The 18,607-nt window shown below is 41.9% G+C and overlaps 2 protein-coding genes across 4 annotated transcripts in view; both read left to right on the forward strand.

The window, feature by feature from the left end:
• The window catches only part of LOC141097311 (cell cycle control protein 50C-like), a 92,120-nt gene extending 80,923 nt beyond the window's left edge, over positions 1–11,197 (forward strand). For all 3 annotated transcript variants that reach the window (XM_073584382.1, XM_073584383.1, XM_073584384.1), the window contains exons 3-5: positions 203–346; positions 5,992–6,198; positions 10,349–11,197. In XM_073584382.1, coding sequence (XP_073440483.1) covers positions 203–346; positions 5,992–6,198; positions 10,349–10,542 — 545 coding nt within the window. In that variant the 3' untranslated portion in view covers positions 10,543–11,197. The remainder of the gene's footprint in view (positions 1–202; positions 347–5,991; positions 6,199–10,348) is intronic.
• A 1,867-nt stretch (positions 11,198–13,064) lies between these two features.
• The window catches only part of LOC141097313 (cell cycle control protein 50C-like), a 132,614-nt gene continuing 127,071 nt past the window's right edge, over positions 13,065–18,607 (forward strand). The window contains exon 1 of the mRNA XM_073584385.1: positions 13,065–13,163. Within this exon, the coding sequence (XP_073440486.1) occupies positions 13,080–13,163 (84 nt within the window). The 5' untranslated portion in view covers positions 13,065–13,079. The remainder of the gene's footprint in view (positions 13,164–18,607) is intronic.

Raw genomic sequence — 18,607 nt, forward strand, 5'->3', positions numbered from 1 at the left:
CACTAGCATTATGCTGTGATGTACCACCATACAAAGATCTCTGGCCGCCTGACCTGGTGTCATGGTGTTGTTTAAACCTTAATGTTACTGAATTAGAACCTTTCTTTTTTACTTTTCAGAAAAATGTCTGCAAAGATATGAAATGCGCACTCAGATGTAGAGGAAACCTTTAACCTAAATAATATCATTTTTTTTGCCTTAGATCCAATAGCATTAATTTATCATAAGGACTTGACTAACATAAAACCTGTTCCAATGTTGAAAACTGGAAACACCTGGTGGTCAGATAAGAATGTGAAGTTCAGTAACCCCAAACCTAAGGACGATCTCGTACAGGCCTTTGCAGGTAAAGTATGTTCCCCATGTTCTAGTTATCTTGGCTAAAGTGCAATATGACTTTTTACTGTTTTTACTGACCTGAGACTTAAGAAGATAGCATCCCTCGAAAATGCAGCAGCTGTCATCTGTACACTATGCTGACACCTTGCTGCATCAGCCATGATCGGTGTTGGGCCCAACCATGGCCATTTCACCTCCTAGATGCTTCTGTCAATAATAACAGCAGCATCTACATGGTTAATAGAGTGTTGTGACTCCCTCTTTAACCTCATCGGCACCATGAGATCATGATTGTGAGGTCCTGATGCTTGCCATTCCAATTAATGGCCTTCGAGTCTGCAGGATACAATTACCTGTTCAAATGTTAAAATCCCAAAAGAAGACTAAATAAACAATGTCTCAGACATAATATTACAACAGAAACCCGAAAGAAATAGGACCAAGGAGCAATATAAAAAAATGTAAATTTTATTATTTTTTCAAATGAGGAGTAAAATTAGTATGTAGTCCAACAGTTAAAAAAAAGGGAATCAGTGACACCTGAATGCCACACTGAAACCGGGTCGGTATAAATTAGTTAGTTAGTGAAATCCATATACAGTATATCATATATGCCAATGACAATAATGCAAATATTAGTAAACCATACATGAAACACCAATATAAGAGTAAAAATACCAGCCAGATATAAGGTGCAATACAGAGTATATATATATATATATATACATATACACATATCCATATATTTAAATATATGTATATGAATAGTGAAAGTGGTCAAAAAGGACCTACATAAAGTATATACATATGTATGTGTATATATATATATACACACACACACGTAAGTAGGCAAATATCTCTCAAAAAAGAATAGATGACGAATATAAAGTGCAATAGTGCAATAAAGGAGGACCAAAAAACCGGACCTGCCGAAAAATATATAGAGATATATACAAACTGGCAGCAAAGTTTACAGATGAAATACAGTGACTCAGCAGCTCAAAACAACATATATACTGGCAATAATAGTAATTATGTCAAACAGTGCATATATATATTGGAAACCAACTTGGCTAAAGTGTGGGCAGAGAGACCCCAACGCGCGTTTCGCTTTGTTGCATCTTCGGGGGGCGAAGGTAAATGCTATTTATGAAACATTTTGTGTGGAGTGACTACCTGTAATAACGGAATCAACATTCAAAGTTTAAAAATTAAAAAAGGAGATTGTCAGCACGGCATGACTGATTATACCAAGTACAGGCGCTTGGGGCACCCTTGGCGTGGCTAAACAGTTCAGTGCCCCTTCTCACCTACTGGATTTGCATTTATCTCTGCCCTTCTCTTCTTTGATTGACAGCTCTGGAGCCAGCCCTCCTCTAGGGGCTGCTGTTAAAGGCTTCTCCTTGTGTTTCTCCAGACATAGGCAGTACTAGCTACACTGCTCCATGTTTTATTGAAGTGTTCTACACTTTGTAACATAGATGGCTAAATAATTTCTCAGCTTTTCCCGGTCTATGACCATCTATCTAGTTTTGTAGAGCTAGGTTTTCAATTTATCGGTGACATCAAGATCAATTCTCTTGTGCCTCAACTGATCACAGCCTATGTCAAAAAAGCACAAGTTCACTTTTGGCTATTTTGCACATTTGTACTGCAAAACTGGTGAGCTGGCTATCAAAAATGCAATGTGTAGCATATGTAACATGAGTTTTTAAAAGGTCTGGCACAACAGATGTGCTGGATGAATTGGAAATAAGAGATCAGTTCCCACATCGCTTTCTCACATTTTTCTACTTTATTTGAAAAATATTAAATCATTTAGAAAGTGATTACAGCAACACATTTCAAAAATGTTGGGACAGGGCTGGACTGAGTCACAGGACTGTGTATAATAAAGAGGCAGAATCTCCCAGATGCCAAGATGGTCAAAGGTTCACAATTTCAGAGAAATATTACCCAACATAAAATTTCAAAGACTTTGAATATCCCATCATCTACAGTACATAACAGCAAAAGATTTTTGGAGAAACCCATTTGCAATAGGGACAATGCCGATGGATACCTGGGCCTTCAGGTGGCAATAAATTAAAAACAAACTGCATGCTTAGGAATACTTACAGACATCATTTTCTGTGAACACAGTTGACCATGCAATCCACAAATTCAAGTGAAAGATCTGTCATACAAACAAGAAACCATATATCAATTCAATGCCAAAACACTGCCATCTTCTCTCTGCCAAAGTTCATTTGACTGAGTAAAATGGAAACTGTTCTGTGCACAGATAGACCAAAATTTGAAATTTACAGAAATCACGATTTCCGTGTCCTGTGGACTCAAGAGCATTAGATCCTATGGCAAGGACAGCTTACACATTTTGAAAGGCCCTATCAATGCTGAGCATTATACAGCAGTTTTATAATTGGGATACACAAATGTTTTGGTCCAAGGGCCACATTTTCATACTGAACTAATCCCAAGGGCTGTAAAAAAAAATTCTACATGCATGAATACCTTACCAGAAACATCGTCAGTACATTTATAAATCACTAAAACCAAGTTTTGAGCATTTGAGGAGGATCTGGAGAGTTTTTGCTAAGTTTCTGCTTCAAAAACTTAGTAAACACACCCTAATTTACACTGAGTTTGTGAAGCAGAAATTGAGCAGAAACTCACCAACTCCTCCTCTTAATCTAAAAACTATAAGTTTTGAGAGTGTTCCAGTTTTAACGTAGACATAAAGCACATTATGGATTGCTACATGTGTACAATGACAGAATAACTGGCTGCACATGAATGAAGTGTAAGAACCACCTTCAGTACATGAATACACAGCCAGAATCACCACTAATACATGAATGCAGTTCCAGAACCACTGTTAGTACATGAATGCAGTTCCAGAACCACTGTTACATGAATGCAGCGCCACAGACCACCCTCGGTAAATGACTGCAGCGCTAGAACCACAGTCGGTACATGAATGCAGTGCCAGGACCACAGCCGGAAAATGAAATCAGCACCAGGACCACTGTCAGTACAGAAAAGCAAAACCAGGACCACTGTCAGTATATGAATGCAGCGCCAGAATCGCCATCAGTACATGAATGTAGTGTCAGGACCACCATCAATACAAAAAGGCAGCGCTAGAACCACCATCAATACATGAATACAGCACCAAGCTTAGTACAGTGTTCAAAGGGTCAGCCCCATATACACTTGTATCATGTGAATCTGCAACTCCCAGTATGTCTTTAACAATGGTTTGGAGATGCTGGGAGTTGTTGTTTCCAGACATTATCAGAGTGCAGATCATACAAAAACAATAGCACTGATGAGATGCAGGCATTACCACAAATAAACATTTACATCCAGGAACCTTATAGTTGACTTCTCTAATTGAAGACATTCCCGTCCCTTTTGTCTTCATGTAGTACAGACCACCATGATGAGATTTCAAGCCTAGAGGTCATCTCTCTAGACTTCCCTCTTCTCTGGGATTCTGCAGCAGTTTCCGACAAGGTGCCCTTAAAAATTAAAGTATCATTTATGCCCAATGAATAAAAATATCTCCTATGCTGTACCCCTGAATAAATAATTGCCTCTCACTGTGCTACCTACAGAAAATAACCTCCATACTGCCTTTCTCCATGACATTCCCGAACACGGCCGCTATACATAATATCACCAACAATGCCCCTCTCCATAATATCTATCCACACTTCTCCTCTCTATAATATCCTTCCACACTTCTCCTCTCCATAATATCCCCCCCACACACTACCCCTCTCCATAATTTCATCACACATACACTTGCTATCCTGTGCTCCCTTTCTCAATTTTCCCTCAATTGCCCTTGTAGTAACATTTTGCCCCAAAACCTCTCCCCCCCCCTTCCATCTACAGTACATGTCAGGACATATAAATCTTCGGCTCCTACATTGAGCGCTAATCATTCCCCACCACGTCCTGCCCCTTGTGTCCTGCATTACGTTGACAGCATCAAGCTGCTCTACGTCAGAGAAGGAGCTGACAAGGGTTCCTCTCCCACAGCCCTGGTGCATATTTTTTCAAATATGTTTGCATCTCAAAGATGGAAATAAATTTTAATATAGGAAGATGAGAACCGGAGTCTCACAGTTCTTTCTGAGCTGCCAGGAAACCTTTTGCATCATGAGCTGTATGTTGTACAAACCACCAGGAAACTGAGGCTAGCCACCACCACTCTCGGACAAGCTGTGAGGCTTGGAAAGTCAATAGGTATTGGGGCAGGTACTAAGATGGCTTGAGATATACCAAGGGGTAAGTCAAAAGGAGTAGTCAGGTAACAGTCCAGAATCAGAATTCCAGTCAGATGCCAGACCTAAATTCAATTGAAGAGCCGTACCCAGAAGATGCCCTCGTAATCTGACAGATTTGAAGAACCACTGCAAGCAAGGGTGGTCAAAGATTTCTAGTTCTTAATATGTCATTTTGAGTCCTTCCCATAGAGATTAACTGCTGTAAAAATTCAAAGGCTTCTTTAACAAAGAATTAGTTTAAGGGTGTTCATATTTAAGGAAATACATTTCCTTTAGAAAAAGAAGTAAATCCAACTTTCAACTTCTGATCTGTGTTCTAGGTGCTGTTGTGAATAAAATATGACTATAAGAGATTTTCAAATCATGGCATTCTTGTTTTCTTTCAATTTTACACAGAACCCAACTTTTTAGGAATTAGGGTTAATGAAATGAGGGCTAAGACAAACTTTACTAATAAGTGTTCTAAGATTTAGAAGTTTTTTCTTGTTGATGGTATCATAGTCTTCTGTACGGGATACAAGTTAGAAACTTGGCTGTACGGAAAAGACAGGAAAAGAGAAAAGGACTTAGTGCCATGTAAACGAGAAAGGGGACACACATTTTTTATCTTGCTTTGAGGAAACTTAACATCCTTATGAACAATATACATGGAGATGATCACATAACATTAAAATCACTGACAAGTGAATAAAATGATTCTATTTGTAACATCATCTTATCACAATGGCACTCGTCAAAGGGTGGGAAGTGAACAGTCAGGTCTGAAAGTTCATGTATTGATGTGTAGGTAACAGGAAAAATGAGCAAGCGCAAGGATCTGAGCCACTCTGACAAGTGTCATGTTCGGATAGCTAGAAAACTACCTCAGAACATCTTCAAAACATATGTTTTTTGTCGGGAGTTACTGTTATGCCCAAAAGCTACAAATATGATGCTGGCTATAATAAAAAGGTATTGGGACACAAAATGCATCACAGACTGCTGCGTGTGGGGCAGCCTAGCTGGTGAGTCCTCGGATTGCCCATGCTGACCTCTGTCTATCAGTGAATAGGCGCGTGAGAATCAGAACTAGGCCATCGAGCAAAGAAGGTTTCTTAGTCTGATAATTCATTTTTTCATGTGGGGAGCTGGGTTTGTGTGCACCAATAACCCAGAAAAGACTTGGCACCAGAAAGGGCTATAGGTAAAGCTGACAGAGGTAGTGTGATTCTGTGCACAATGTTCTGTCCAGAAACCTTGGTTCCTGGCATTTGGAAGTAATGTAGAATGATATCATTTAACTGAATATTTTTGCAGCCCTTCTGTCAGTGGGATTCCCTAATGGCAAGAAACCATTTCATTTTTATTTTTGCAGGAAGTGCCAGGCCGCCATATTGGCAGAAACCGGCTTATGCTCTTGACCCGGACCCTAATAACAACGGTTACAAAAATGATGACTTTATCAATTGGATGAGGGTGGCAGCATTCCCATTCTTCAGGAAGCTTTATAGACGTCTCTCAAGAATAGATGAGTTCACTGATGGGCTTCCGGCTGGAAATTACAGCTTCGTCATTGATTACAGTATCCTTAAAGCTGATTCATTTATTTTGTTAGATAACTTAATACCGTAAAGTAGCAGCAGTAAAGCAGAGATCCATAACCAGGGCAGAAAAAAGAAAAAAAAATTCAAGAAGGCAGAATTTTGGTCACGCACGTTTCCCTTAACAAATGCAATCAAAATGTCAAATATATTGTAGGGATATGTGGTAACTTAAAACTTAACTTTCAATTAATGTTAAGATAAAACCTAGAAAACCAATACCTAAAATTAGTCCAGCTGGTCAAAAAGTGCAAAGCCATTGTAACTCTCACATCACCTACAAATAAAAATACGTAAATGACCCGACCCAAAATGAAGCTTAGGAGTCAGATAGCTGGGTCTGACATGGCCCTTCAAGAAGTTCAGTTGCCATCATGCCCTGCTGAGGATATAGTCAGGTGTGAAGTGTGCTTCTCCCAGTGCGTTTCCTCTGGAAAAAGATTCTTCAGGAGAGAGTCTTAGGCCGGGGTCACCCTAGTGAGGAATACGGACGAGTGAGAGGCGTTAAAAGCACGCATTACACACGGACCAATGATTCTCTATGGGGCAGCTCCCATCAGCCATATATTTCTCATCTGTATTCTACGGTCCGTGCCAATCGCAGCATGCTGCGATTGTCAGCGTACTATGCCCGTAGTACGCCAATGCAAGTCTATGGCTGCGCTAAAAATACGCATTACACACGGACCACACATGTGACTTGCGAGAAATACGCACCAGGTGTCTTTTAGAAAAGCCGGCAATTCAGTGCGCTATACAGTAAACTCACCCTGACAGGTTTTATAACACAAACGAAAGAATAGATATAGACACATAGAATGTATATATATATATATGTGTCTATATCTATTCTTTGGTTTGTGTTATAAAACCTGTCATAAGGCTCCATTATATGTCCATTTTGCAAGGCGGCGAGAAAATCTCAGCATACGGATTACATACGGATGCTTACATGCGCAAAATACGTGACCACACCTTGCTTACAGATGACATACGGATCAATATTTAGGGGTCAATCATCCGTATTACGCCTGTAAACTACGGACCGCATTTTGTGTCGGTTAGTGTGACCCCGGCCTTATTCAGTCAGTGGGAAGCTGTCTTACCATCCAAGCACCTTACCACTGCTGGTTGTTCCCTCAAGACCAATATGCGGCCGGTGTCACGCATCGCACTGCCTTACATCAAAATCAACGCACTTTATGTTTGCGGTGAAGTCACTTCTTGGAACACAGACGACATTTTCAGTAGGTGAAACGTATCGCCTGGCGGTGACACGCAATGGTCACATCCGGGCGGCATGTCCATACTCACAGCAATCCGTGAGTTAAACATAGGAGGTGCAGCTATCTCCATGCAATACCACCATTTAACACCCGCTCCTACGTCGCAACACTGAGAAGAGTGTGCTTATTCTCTGCTAGCCCCTTACTCCAGGCATCCCCATGCCATAGGACCATAAGGGCCAGCAAAAATATCGCGACGGGCATCCTCCTCACATATACAGTGGGTACGGAAAGTATTCATACCCCTTTAAATTTTTCACTCTTTGTTTCATTGCAGCCATTTGGTAAATTCAAAAAAGTTCATTTTTTTCATTAATGTACACTCTGCACCCCATGTTGACTGTAAAATGTAGAAATTTTTGCAAATTTATTAAAAAATAAAAACTGAAATATCACATGGTCGTAAGTATTCAGACCCTTTGCTCAGTATTCAGTAGAAGCACCCTTTTGAGCTAGTACAGCCATGAGTCTTGCAACAAGTTTTCCACACCTGGATTTGGGGATCCTCTGCCATTCTCCCTTGCAGATTCTCTCCAGTTCCGTCAGGTTGAATGGTGAGCGTTCGTGGACAGCCATTTTCAGGTCTCTCCAGAGATGCCCAATTGGGTTTAGGTCAGGGCTCTGACTGGGTCAGTCAAGAATGATCACAGAGTTGTTCAGAAGCCACTCCTTTGTTATATTAGGTGTGTGCTTAGGGTCAGTGTCTTGTTGGAAGGTGAACCTTCAGCCAAGTCTGAGGTCCAGGACACTCTGGAAGAAGTTTTCATCTCGGATATCTCTGTACTTGGCCGCATTCATGTTTCCTTCAAGGGCAAACAGTCGTGCTGTCCCTGCAGCTGAAAAACACACCCATAGCATGATGCTGCCACCACCATGTTTCACTGTTGGGATTGTATTGGGCAGGTGATGAGCAGTGCCTGGTTTTCTCCACACATGCCGCTTAGAATTATCACCAAAAGTTCTATCTTCATCTCATCAGACCAGAGAATCTTATTTCTCATAGTCTGGGAGTCCTTCATGTATTTTTCAGCAAACTCTGTGCGGGCTTTCATATGTCTGGCACTGAAGAGAGGCTTCAGTCCGGCCACTCTGCCATAAAGGCCCGACTGGTGGAGGGCTGCAGTAATAGTTGACTTTGTGGAACTTTCTCCCATCTCCCTACTGCATCTGTGGAGCTCAGCCACAGTGATCTTGGGGTTCTTCTTTACCTCTCTCACCAAGGCTCTTCTCCCGCGATTGCTCAGTTTGGTTGGACGGCCAGAACTAGGAAGACTTATGTGGTCCTAAACTTCTTCCATTTAAGGATTATGGAGGCCACTGTGCTCTTAGTAACCTCGAGTACTGCAAAAATTCTTTTGTAATCTTGGCCAGATCTGTGCCTTGCCACAATTCTGTCTCTGAGCTCCTTGGCCAGTTCCTTTGACCTCATGATTCTCATTTGCTCTGACATGCACTGTGAGCTGTGAGGTCTTATATAGACAGGTGTGTGCTTTTACAAATCAAGTCCTATCAGTTCAATTAAACACAGCTGGACTTATGACAATGTGATATTTTTTTTTTCTTTTTTAATAAATTTTCAAAAATGTCAACATTTATGTTTTTTTTCAGTCAATATGGGGTGCAGAGTGTACATTAATGAGAAAAAAAAGAACTTTTTTGAATTTACCAAATGGCTGCAATGAAACAAAGAGTGAAAAATTTAAAGGGGTCTGAATACTTTCTGTACCCACAGTAAACAAATGGATGCGATATTTGAATTCAGCACACCAAATTTACAAAGATCAGGTGTGATTCTGTTGTCATCAAATTTGATGTAGACCCATCCTATAATAATGTTTCACATCCTGACCCTGTCTCCGTCCTGGCATTCTTCTGCATCAAATTTACAGAAGCCCTCCCATGAATATTTTTTCCATTAAATATATGTATATGGCGTGTAGTATGAGTACATTAATGTACTGCCCTCCCAAAGTGGCTTTTACAATGAGAGTCTATAATGGCTTTGGACAAGACTTTCACTGTATTTGCTCGCTCACACTGGCGTATATTACCTTTTGTGAGAATATCGGGGCGATTATGCTAACTTTGTCAGAGTTTGATCCGTGTCATCTGATTGTGATTGGATTCTCTTGTATGAGATAATCACAACACAGGTGCAGAGAAGACGGAGAACTTAATTTCTCCACCTGTCTCTTCTCCATTCTTTCTGTGAGAGTAGATTGGACTGCACTTGGATGACATCCGAGTGCAGTCCGATATTTCACTTGCATCCATAGACTTGTATGGGTGCGTGTGATCCAAATCAGAATCACTCATAGCATGCTGTGACTGTTTTCTCATGCCGAATCAGCATAAAAAAATAATCGCAGATCAGCACTGCCCCGTAGTATAACATTGGGCTGAGCTCTTTCTGATGAGACGTTGCATAGCACTCGGCCGTGTTACACAGCAGTGTGAGCAAACCTTTAAAGAGACTTTCGGCTCACACATAGAGCACAGAGTGAGTCGGCTAGTCTGCTGTGACGTCACTGAGAAGAGGAACAGCATGACACTGGATACACACCATATACAGGTACACACAAAAAAATGTGAGTCACGTGAACCTTTGTTGACATGGAGGAACTACTTATTTCTCTGTTATGTCCAATCTGGGCCAGAGGATTCGGATGGAATGAGCGGAGATTGTCCCTCTGCTCCTGGACAAGGCAGAGCTGCCTTGAAAAGACTGACCGCGTGCCTAAGCGTACAATGCTAAACACAGAGCAAAGCTTATGTTATGAATGGACAATCTTTTCTTGTTCCATCTACAAACTCAGTTCATTATAATCTTAACTTAAACACTCAGATTTTCCTGTATCCAGGTTTGGGGGGAAAAAGCATGTGATCCTATCAACTCTGTCATGGTGCGGAGGAAAAAACATGTTTCTAGGAATTGCATATACTGTGACTGGGGCAGCCATTGTACTGACAGCATTTGTCATGCTGGGTGTGCACCTGAAGAAACGGAAGAAGCCTAAAAAGCCATTCGCTGTCAGATAAAACCTGTGTTTTGTAATAAGTTCATTTAGAAATGCTCTTCTGGTATCACGTTTAATATGGTTTTTTTCTCTGCATCAAAGTGTTATCAGCATTGCTCGAAATGCAAAATCTGGTGAAGAACTCAGTAAAAATCTCTGCAAAGGTTTTTAAAATGGCGTAATATGGAGTCCATAATGTTCACCGTATGGAAGTAATATATGAAGATACCTGGAATGGGTAAGATAATTAATCATGGCACATTTTTGACAAGTATTGCCCACTAGAAGCTTTGCTTGTTGGAGAGAATACAGTGCCATATGAAGATACCTCACCAAATATCTAAGGCTCTCATCCAATCTAACTGCCCAATTCTTCCCTACTTTATGCTGCCAACCAGGGGTGTAACTATAGTGAGTGCCAAAGTTCCAGTTGCACCGAGGCCTTGGAGCCTAAGAGGGCCCAAAAGGTCACTTTGGTCCATATGAGAAGACCAATGCCATTAAAGATGAGAGTTGGAGGCCCTGTTGGAGATTTTGCACAGCAGCGCTCCATCTTTGCAGTGACGTTAGGTTCTCTACTGACCACACCAGTTTAATCACATCGAGCTCTTTGTTCTATGAGAGGAAAACCCTCAAATAAAACCATTTATTGGTGCAGACCTTGATACTAAATTAAATTCATGTGTCCTTTGTGTATGACTGTGATTCCTATTCTGCCTCTTCCTGATGGCTGCAAATCCCAAGTGTTTTAATTATCAGCTTCTTAGATAATTGTATAACTTGTACTCACACCAGCAGGCGTCCGCAGATAGTTTTAACTCGACCGCCACTGCAACTGTAAATAGACCAGGACAAACGATGCCGTTTTCTTCCAAAATCCTGTATTAGTTTACAATGAACAGTAGGTAAAAAGGAGTAATCTGTACAGGGGAGTACACATGCGTCTTCAGTAATGCCTGCTGTAGCCTAAACTGAAGAAGAAGGGAGGAGCAACCTAATACAGAGCTCAACTGCGGGAGGGACATAGGGACAATCTTCACACAGTCTAATTCTACCTAGCAACAACAGGGAATTTGCTGATTGGAGGAAAAACTCAACATAGAGAATATATATATTACAGGTTGTTCCCATTTGTGGGACACAACAATTCCATTTTCCTTCAAAATCTTCCTTACCTGATGGAGTTGCTGCTGAGGATAATGTGATGAAGAAGAATTTTTATTTATTGCTTTGGCCCAAACACCATTTTAATGTCATTGATGAAAAAGGGTGTGCGATGTAGGAGAAATATATAAAGAATAAGGCGCATCAAATTTTTAGCTCTTTACCCCATCAAATAAATATCTGTGCTCAGTCAATTCTGAAAGCATAGGACCCCATAAAATCAGATGACCCCTACCACCTTTTGACAGGAAATGGAAACAACAATATAATTAAATATAATTAAAGGGTTAATCCACCCCCCCAAAAAAAAAAAAAAAAAAACAACAACAATTTATCCCCTAGGATACCTTGCTGATAACTGGGTGACAGATCACTGGGATCCCAGAGGATCCAGAGATTGGGGATTTGTTTTCCAGAGTTTTTCAGAGATTGGGGATTTGGAACCCTGCGATTGGGGCTCTGTGGTTCTGTCTTGAGCAGAGATGCGCTGGGTATGCTCGGCCACCCCTCCATTCATTGTCCGCGGGCCTACCAGAAATAACCGAGTACAGCACTCCGCTTTCTCCAACAGTCCTATAGTCAAACAAATGGAGCCGAGGTCGAGAAAGCGGATATTCAGGACAGACATAAAATGATCTATTGTTTCAGTGAAGTTTTTGTGTTACATGTAGACAGGTTTGCGTTACCTTGGAAGAAAAAAAAACATTTAACCCTTAGATTACCCAGGTATTTAACACTTTCATAGAAGATCATAAGTCAATAATTTGGCATATTGACTTAACAAAAAACAGAGAGAAAAAAAAACAAAAAACGAAGAAACTAAAAAAAAAAAACAACACCCCCCACTGTTTTCATGTTTCTTTTGTCTCCCTCCCCCTCCCTTTCCCTTACTTTCTTTCTTCTCTCTTTTTTCTATTAAACTTCTCTACACGTTCTCCACTGTATCATTGAGGCCGTCGGGATATAAGGTTTTCAACAGGAAAATCCAGTACGACTCTTTTCTATTTAATTTCTGTTTGTGTCATTCTGTGATATTTGTTCCACAGGGGTTACCTTTATATCAAATTTTTTTTCATTGACCAAGAGGTGTCTGGACAGACTATGTTTTAAAAAAACTTTATTGGTGTTTTGCCTGTGGCCATTCATACGCGACCGCAATGTCTGTGTGGTGCGGCCCACGTACTGAAGACCACAGGCACAGGTGATCACATAGATAACGTGGTCACTCTCACAAGTCAGGTGTTGATTTATATTTAGCCAGCACCACAAATATAAATCAACACCTGACTTGTGAGAGTGATCACGTTATCTATGTGATCACCTGTGCCGGTGGTCTTCAGTTGGGGGAATGTATGAGAAGGCAGTGTGGGGATGTGTTTCACAAACCCAGAGAAGATGGAAGTCTGCAGAGGTGAGTTGGGCTGTGAAAAGTGTCTGGACAAGAGAACGACTCCAATCAGAGACAAAGTCATTCATCAGGTACCTGGATGCAAATACTTTTTTGTAATACTGACTAAGGCTGCTTTCACACATCTGGCTTTGTGTCTCCGGCGCTGTGCGGCGAAAAGCCGTAGGGGCGGATCCGGGATGTGCCGGAGACCGGATGCCTGTGTGGCCGGATACGGTGGAGCCCACATTTAAAAGAGCAGCGCGAGACTCAGAGTCTCCGCGCATGCACTCTGAGAAAAACCGGTCCGGCACTGTCAAAAAACGTTGCGGCACGGTGCGGCGACAATACAACTCTATGGGACAAAACTGGATCCAGTACCGGATCCGGTTGTTCCAAATTTCGCAGCATCGTGCCGGATTAAAAAAGCCGGATGTGTGAAAGCAGCCTAATTCTCATGTTTTTATTTACATTAGGAGCATTAAAGGGGTTGTCCAGGTTTGTGATGAGTCTGCAGTCATTCTATGTGACTGCAGACTTCTGAACACTCGCAGTGCGCACTACATGCTGTCAAGATTCTGTTGACGGCGATTTGCATACATGCGGTCATGTGACATTCATGGCCTCATTCAATAAAAATGAATTGAGCGAGGCCGGACATGTCGAGTCAGAAGTCTACAAATAGCTCACATGACCGCCTACTCTTGCCACTGGTAAGGGAGAATCCTAAGTGTACAGTGCATGCGCTGTGGAAATCCGGATACACATCATATAGAGTGATTGCAGACTTTCATCACAAACCTGGATGAGCCCTTTAATTATAAAATGAAGCCCTGTAGCCAATCCTAACAGCGTGTAATATACTCACTATCAGGATTCAGCTCTGCTTGCTGGTTCCATCAGTTATCACATGGCCACTTCACTCATACGCGATTTTCATACTTACTGTCACATGACAGCGAGCTTCTCTTCCTGCGTCTCTCAGTTTATCACTGAACATTTAGAGAATTAGGGAGAGCAGCTCTTCAACACGTGACTAAGGGCTCATACTCACTCGGACCGGAGTGTGCGGCTGCATAGAAATGCATGTAGCAGCACGATCCGGTCCGAGCGCCAGTGGCAGTGCCAGGTTTTCGTGCGAGTCTCGTGCAAGTGAGTATGAGCCCTAAATGTGCAAATCACATATGTGCTTTTGATGGGAGGGGGGCACCAAAATGAATTCCTGCCCTGTGTTCTGGAAGCTGAATTGTCCAAGCGAAGGAGATGTGATTTCATGAAAACTTTTGAATTCTGCAGAATTTGTATTTTTTTGCTTCTATGAGAAGCCTGAAACAGCTGCATGTAAAAATTGCAGTCGCTTTTACGCTGCTTCAAATCGGTACCAAAAACGCATTAAATAAGGACACGGTGCATGGAAAAATGTAACAAAAATGCTATAATCAGAGATTTTTAGTGTGTAGTTTGGTGCTGACACCTATAGAAAACAAGCAGAAACTCCCCCCACAGTATTTACAGTACGTGTGGACACAGCCTTAAGGCCCCGTCACACACAGCAATCTCGCTAGCGTGATCGCTGCTGAGTCACAAGTTTTGTGACACAACAGTGATCTCACCAGTGAGATCGCTGTGTGTGACAGCGATCAGCGAGCGGCCCCCCTGCCGGTATCGCTGATCGCTGCAAGAAACCTCTGGACATTTTTTTCGTCGCTGATCTCCCGCTGGCCAGCACGCATCGCTGCTTGTGACGGGCGGGAGACCAGCGATCAGCTGTAAAATAATAAAAAAAAATTAAAAATATTGTAATTCTCACCTTCCGGCGTCCCGCGCAGCATTCCCGCCTCTCTCCACGCTCCCGGTCCCAGTAATCCTTTGCAAGAATGACCGCGAGACTTTGCGATCCCACAAGAACGGACGTCATCGCGGTAATTCTCGCGAAGGATTACTGGGACTGGAGCGTGGAGAGAGGCGGGAATGCTGCGCGGGACGCCGGAAGGTGAGAATAACAATATTTTTTATTTTAATTCTATTTTTGACATGAATATGGCATCAGCGCTAACGAACACAGCGATGCGCGCGCCGCAGTCTTTGTCCGTCTTTCCCTTCTTCAACAGTTGGGAGGTATGATGGGGGCGGCTATGACCAGGGGGTCTGGTTGCCCAATAGAGAGCAGTTCTGCCAGGAATTCTGTAATCATGCATACAAAAGGGGACAACGCTTTGGGAGGAGTACTGTACCTAAAAGCAATAAATAGGACTGAGCTGAAATACTGGGCACAGCTGTGACTACATGTTATATAGTCGTGTTAATCTCCTCTCACTTCTTGTAAACTACAACTGTACAAAGATATTATATAGTCACCATGTGACTAGTGGGCCTGTGTAACTTCAAATGCCAGGGCTGAATTTTAGTCCCAGTCCGGCCCTGGGGTTGTTGCTATAGACGGCATGTTTTTAGTAGAGTAGGAGGAAATGACTAGTTCTCATTTCAATGCCATAACACCCCCTTTGGTCGTTCTGTTCAGAATATCTAGAAAAACGTGCAAACTGGTGACATAAAGTAAATTACTTAATGTCATAATTCTGCAGTCCAGATATGTACTGAGAATATGTGAAAAGCCCGGACAACCCCTTTAATGACAAAAAAAAAAAAAGTTTTTCTTCCACTATGTATATCAAATAATTTACTCATCAATTAGAAACTGCAGGTTTTATTGTTTTTTTCCTATGGTAGCTACATAATAAAGTCAAGCAAAAGAAACATAGGGGCAGCCATTGTGATCTATTTTTTTCCTCTCAAATAAAATAATAGTAAGTGCCCCATAAAATGGTGCATAGGAGAAGCTCAGTTGATTGCTCCATTTCTGTTAAGTTGGCTACAAATATAAACAGCCTTTGAGTAAAATCACAAATCTTAAGTCACAAAGATGTTTTTTTTTAATCTGTTTGTACATCCTGAGCCTACTGGTTCATGTACACAACGTCAGACATAAAATAGACTAACACACATGTATTGCAATGGATCAGGGTAAATTTATATTCCACTCATGGGTAAAATTATGAATTTCATTGTGTAGTGTATTATCAGATTTATTTATCCTGAGCTTAAAGAATTGAGCTTTTACCTCTGGACCAGAAGTGAGGGGTCAGCCGAGCAGAGCTGACCGTGGTACAAGAGGAGGAAAGCAGATAGAAGGGTTTGCAATATGACACAGCTACACATCGACCTTATCCGAAAGGTGTGTCTTCTGTGAGCTATACCCAGCACTGTCTAATCATGCAGGAAGTTAGACCAGGAGATCAGCTCTGTATCCTTACATCTCACACACTAAGAAACCTAGGCTATGGTGAGGCGCAGTCTTTTTCTGCTGTACTGCTCCCTGGTAATGATTGGGCAACTCATACAGGAAGAAGAAGTACACGCCCCCAGTGAAAAGTAATTGATAACACCCACTTGGACTTACCGTTTTCTTTTTTACTTCATATGTGCCAATACTTTGCTAATATCGCCGAAACTGAGAGGCAAAATTGTATAATGTGTCCAGTTAAATAAGTTGTCTTCTACTTGGGCAACTTCTCCTCATACCCCATGCTTGGCCCCGATAAAATAAAAAAGCTTATACTCACCTCCCATGCCGTCACCGTTCTCTAGGGTTCCTGTGCTCTTTTGACACATGACTCCAGTGCCCAATCAGCACTGACGTCACTGTCTATGCCTCCTGTTGAATTGAACATGAAGAGCAAGTGATAAAGCAGCTAGAGCCCCAACTTCCTCATCATGTTTGATTTGTCCTAAGGCGGGCACAGCGATGCCGGATCAGATTGGGTGCTGGAGGCACGTGTCACAACAACCACAGAAGAACTCCAGGACCGCAAGTGCTGACACCACGGGAACAGCGCCACCGAGGGAGGCGAGAAAAGTTTTTTTTATTGAATCGGGGCCAAACATCAAGAAGGGGTGGCCCAAGTAGTGGACAGCCCTCTAACCATGACAAATTTTGGGTGCTGGAGGCACGTGTCACAACAACCGCAGAAGAACTCCAGGACTGCGAGTGCTGACACAGTGGGAAGGGCGCCACTGAGGAAGGCGAGAAAAGTTTTTTTTATTGAATCGCGGCAAACATCAAGAAGGGGTTGTCCACATAGTGGACAGCCTTCTAACCATGATAAATTTGGTTAAAAGGTCCACTTTAATCCAATAAAAATGTTTGAAAATATCCAGTCAACCCATTTTTCCATCGTCAGGGGGACGAGGCAGGGCTGTCCTCTGTCACCTTTTCTTGTTTAATATTGCCCTTGATCCCTTACTAAGATATCTGGAGATGATCCCTTCCTTTGGGGGCATAGGGGTCGGTCACCATACACTTAAAACGTTGGCATTTGCTGATGATCTCTTACTCATGATATCCAATCCTAAGGAATCCATTTCCTCTATAATGGACGCCTTTAATGAATTTGGAGCAGTTTCGGGATTTTGTATAAACTTTAATAAATCTCATGCTTTAGCTATTGTTAAAATTGCTCAGAAACGGTGGCCGTTCCCTTTTCCCTTTCAGTGGAGGAGAAATTCTTTACCTTATCTTGGCGTTGACCTACCATCAAATCCTCATGATATCTATAAATTAAATGTTCAGCCTCTTATTTCTGTAGTTATACAAGAAATTCAATCCTGGAAATCCCTTAAATTATCCTTTGCAGGTAAAGCCCATCTAATTAAAATGATCTCTTTCCCTAAAATACTCTTTCCTTTACAGACGCTCCCGGTTCTACTTTCTAAAGCTGATGATAGGCTACTGACACGAGCCTTCTGCCAATTTATTTGGGGCTCAGAAGGGGGCTCTACAATTAGTGTTTTTAAGCTACAGCAAACCAAATCTTTGGGTGGACTTAATCTCCCAAATTTACGCCTCTACAGTATAGAGGCTGCTTTTCGCCATTCCATAGATTGGATATTCGCCTTTAATTGCTTCTCTAATACCCCAATAGATGAGGCCATGTGTAGACCCTTCAGCTTCCCAGCATTGCTTCACCTACGAAATGCTGAAATTCCAGTGGAGGTTAGAGATAATCCTCTATTATGGTCGGTAATCTTGGGATGGCGTCAAGCTAGACGAGTTAGCGGTCTTGACCCCCACATCTCGATGTTTCTTCCCATTCAAGGTAACCCCTCTTTTTTACAAGGCAAGTCACCTCCCATTTACAAGGTGCTTGGAAACAATGGGTGTAGACTGGTCCGAGATACGTTAACAAATAATCAATGCCTTCTTACCTTAGAGGACATGGTTTTCAAATATGACAAGCCTACAACCTGCAGTAACCACCGATCGACCAAACCGCTGCACGACCAGCTCTACCCTCGCCTACTGTATTATCACCCATCCCTTGTAGATTGTGAGCCCTCGCGGGCAGGGTCCTCTCTCCTCCTGTACCAGTTATGATTTGTATTGTTTAAGATTATTGTACTTGTTTTTATGTATACCCCTCCTTACTTGTAAAGCGCCATGGAATAAATGTCGCTATAACAATAAATAATAATAATA

This window comes from Dendrobates tinctorius, unplaced genomic scaffold (assembly GCF_039654945.1).
Source record: "Dendrobates tinctorius isolate UK_male_01 unplaced genomic scaffold, ASM3965494v1 ptg000084l, whole genome shotgun sequence".
NCBI lineage: Eukaryota > Metazoa > Chordata > Amphibia > Anura > Dendrobatidae > Dendrobates > Dendrobates tinctorius.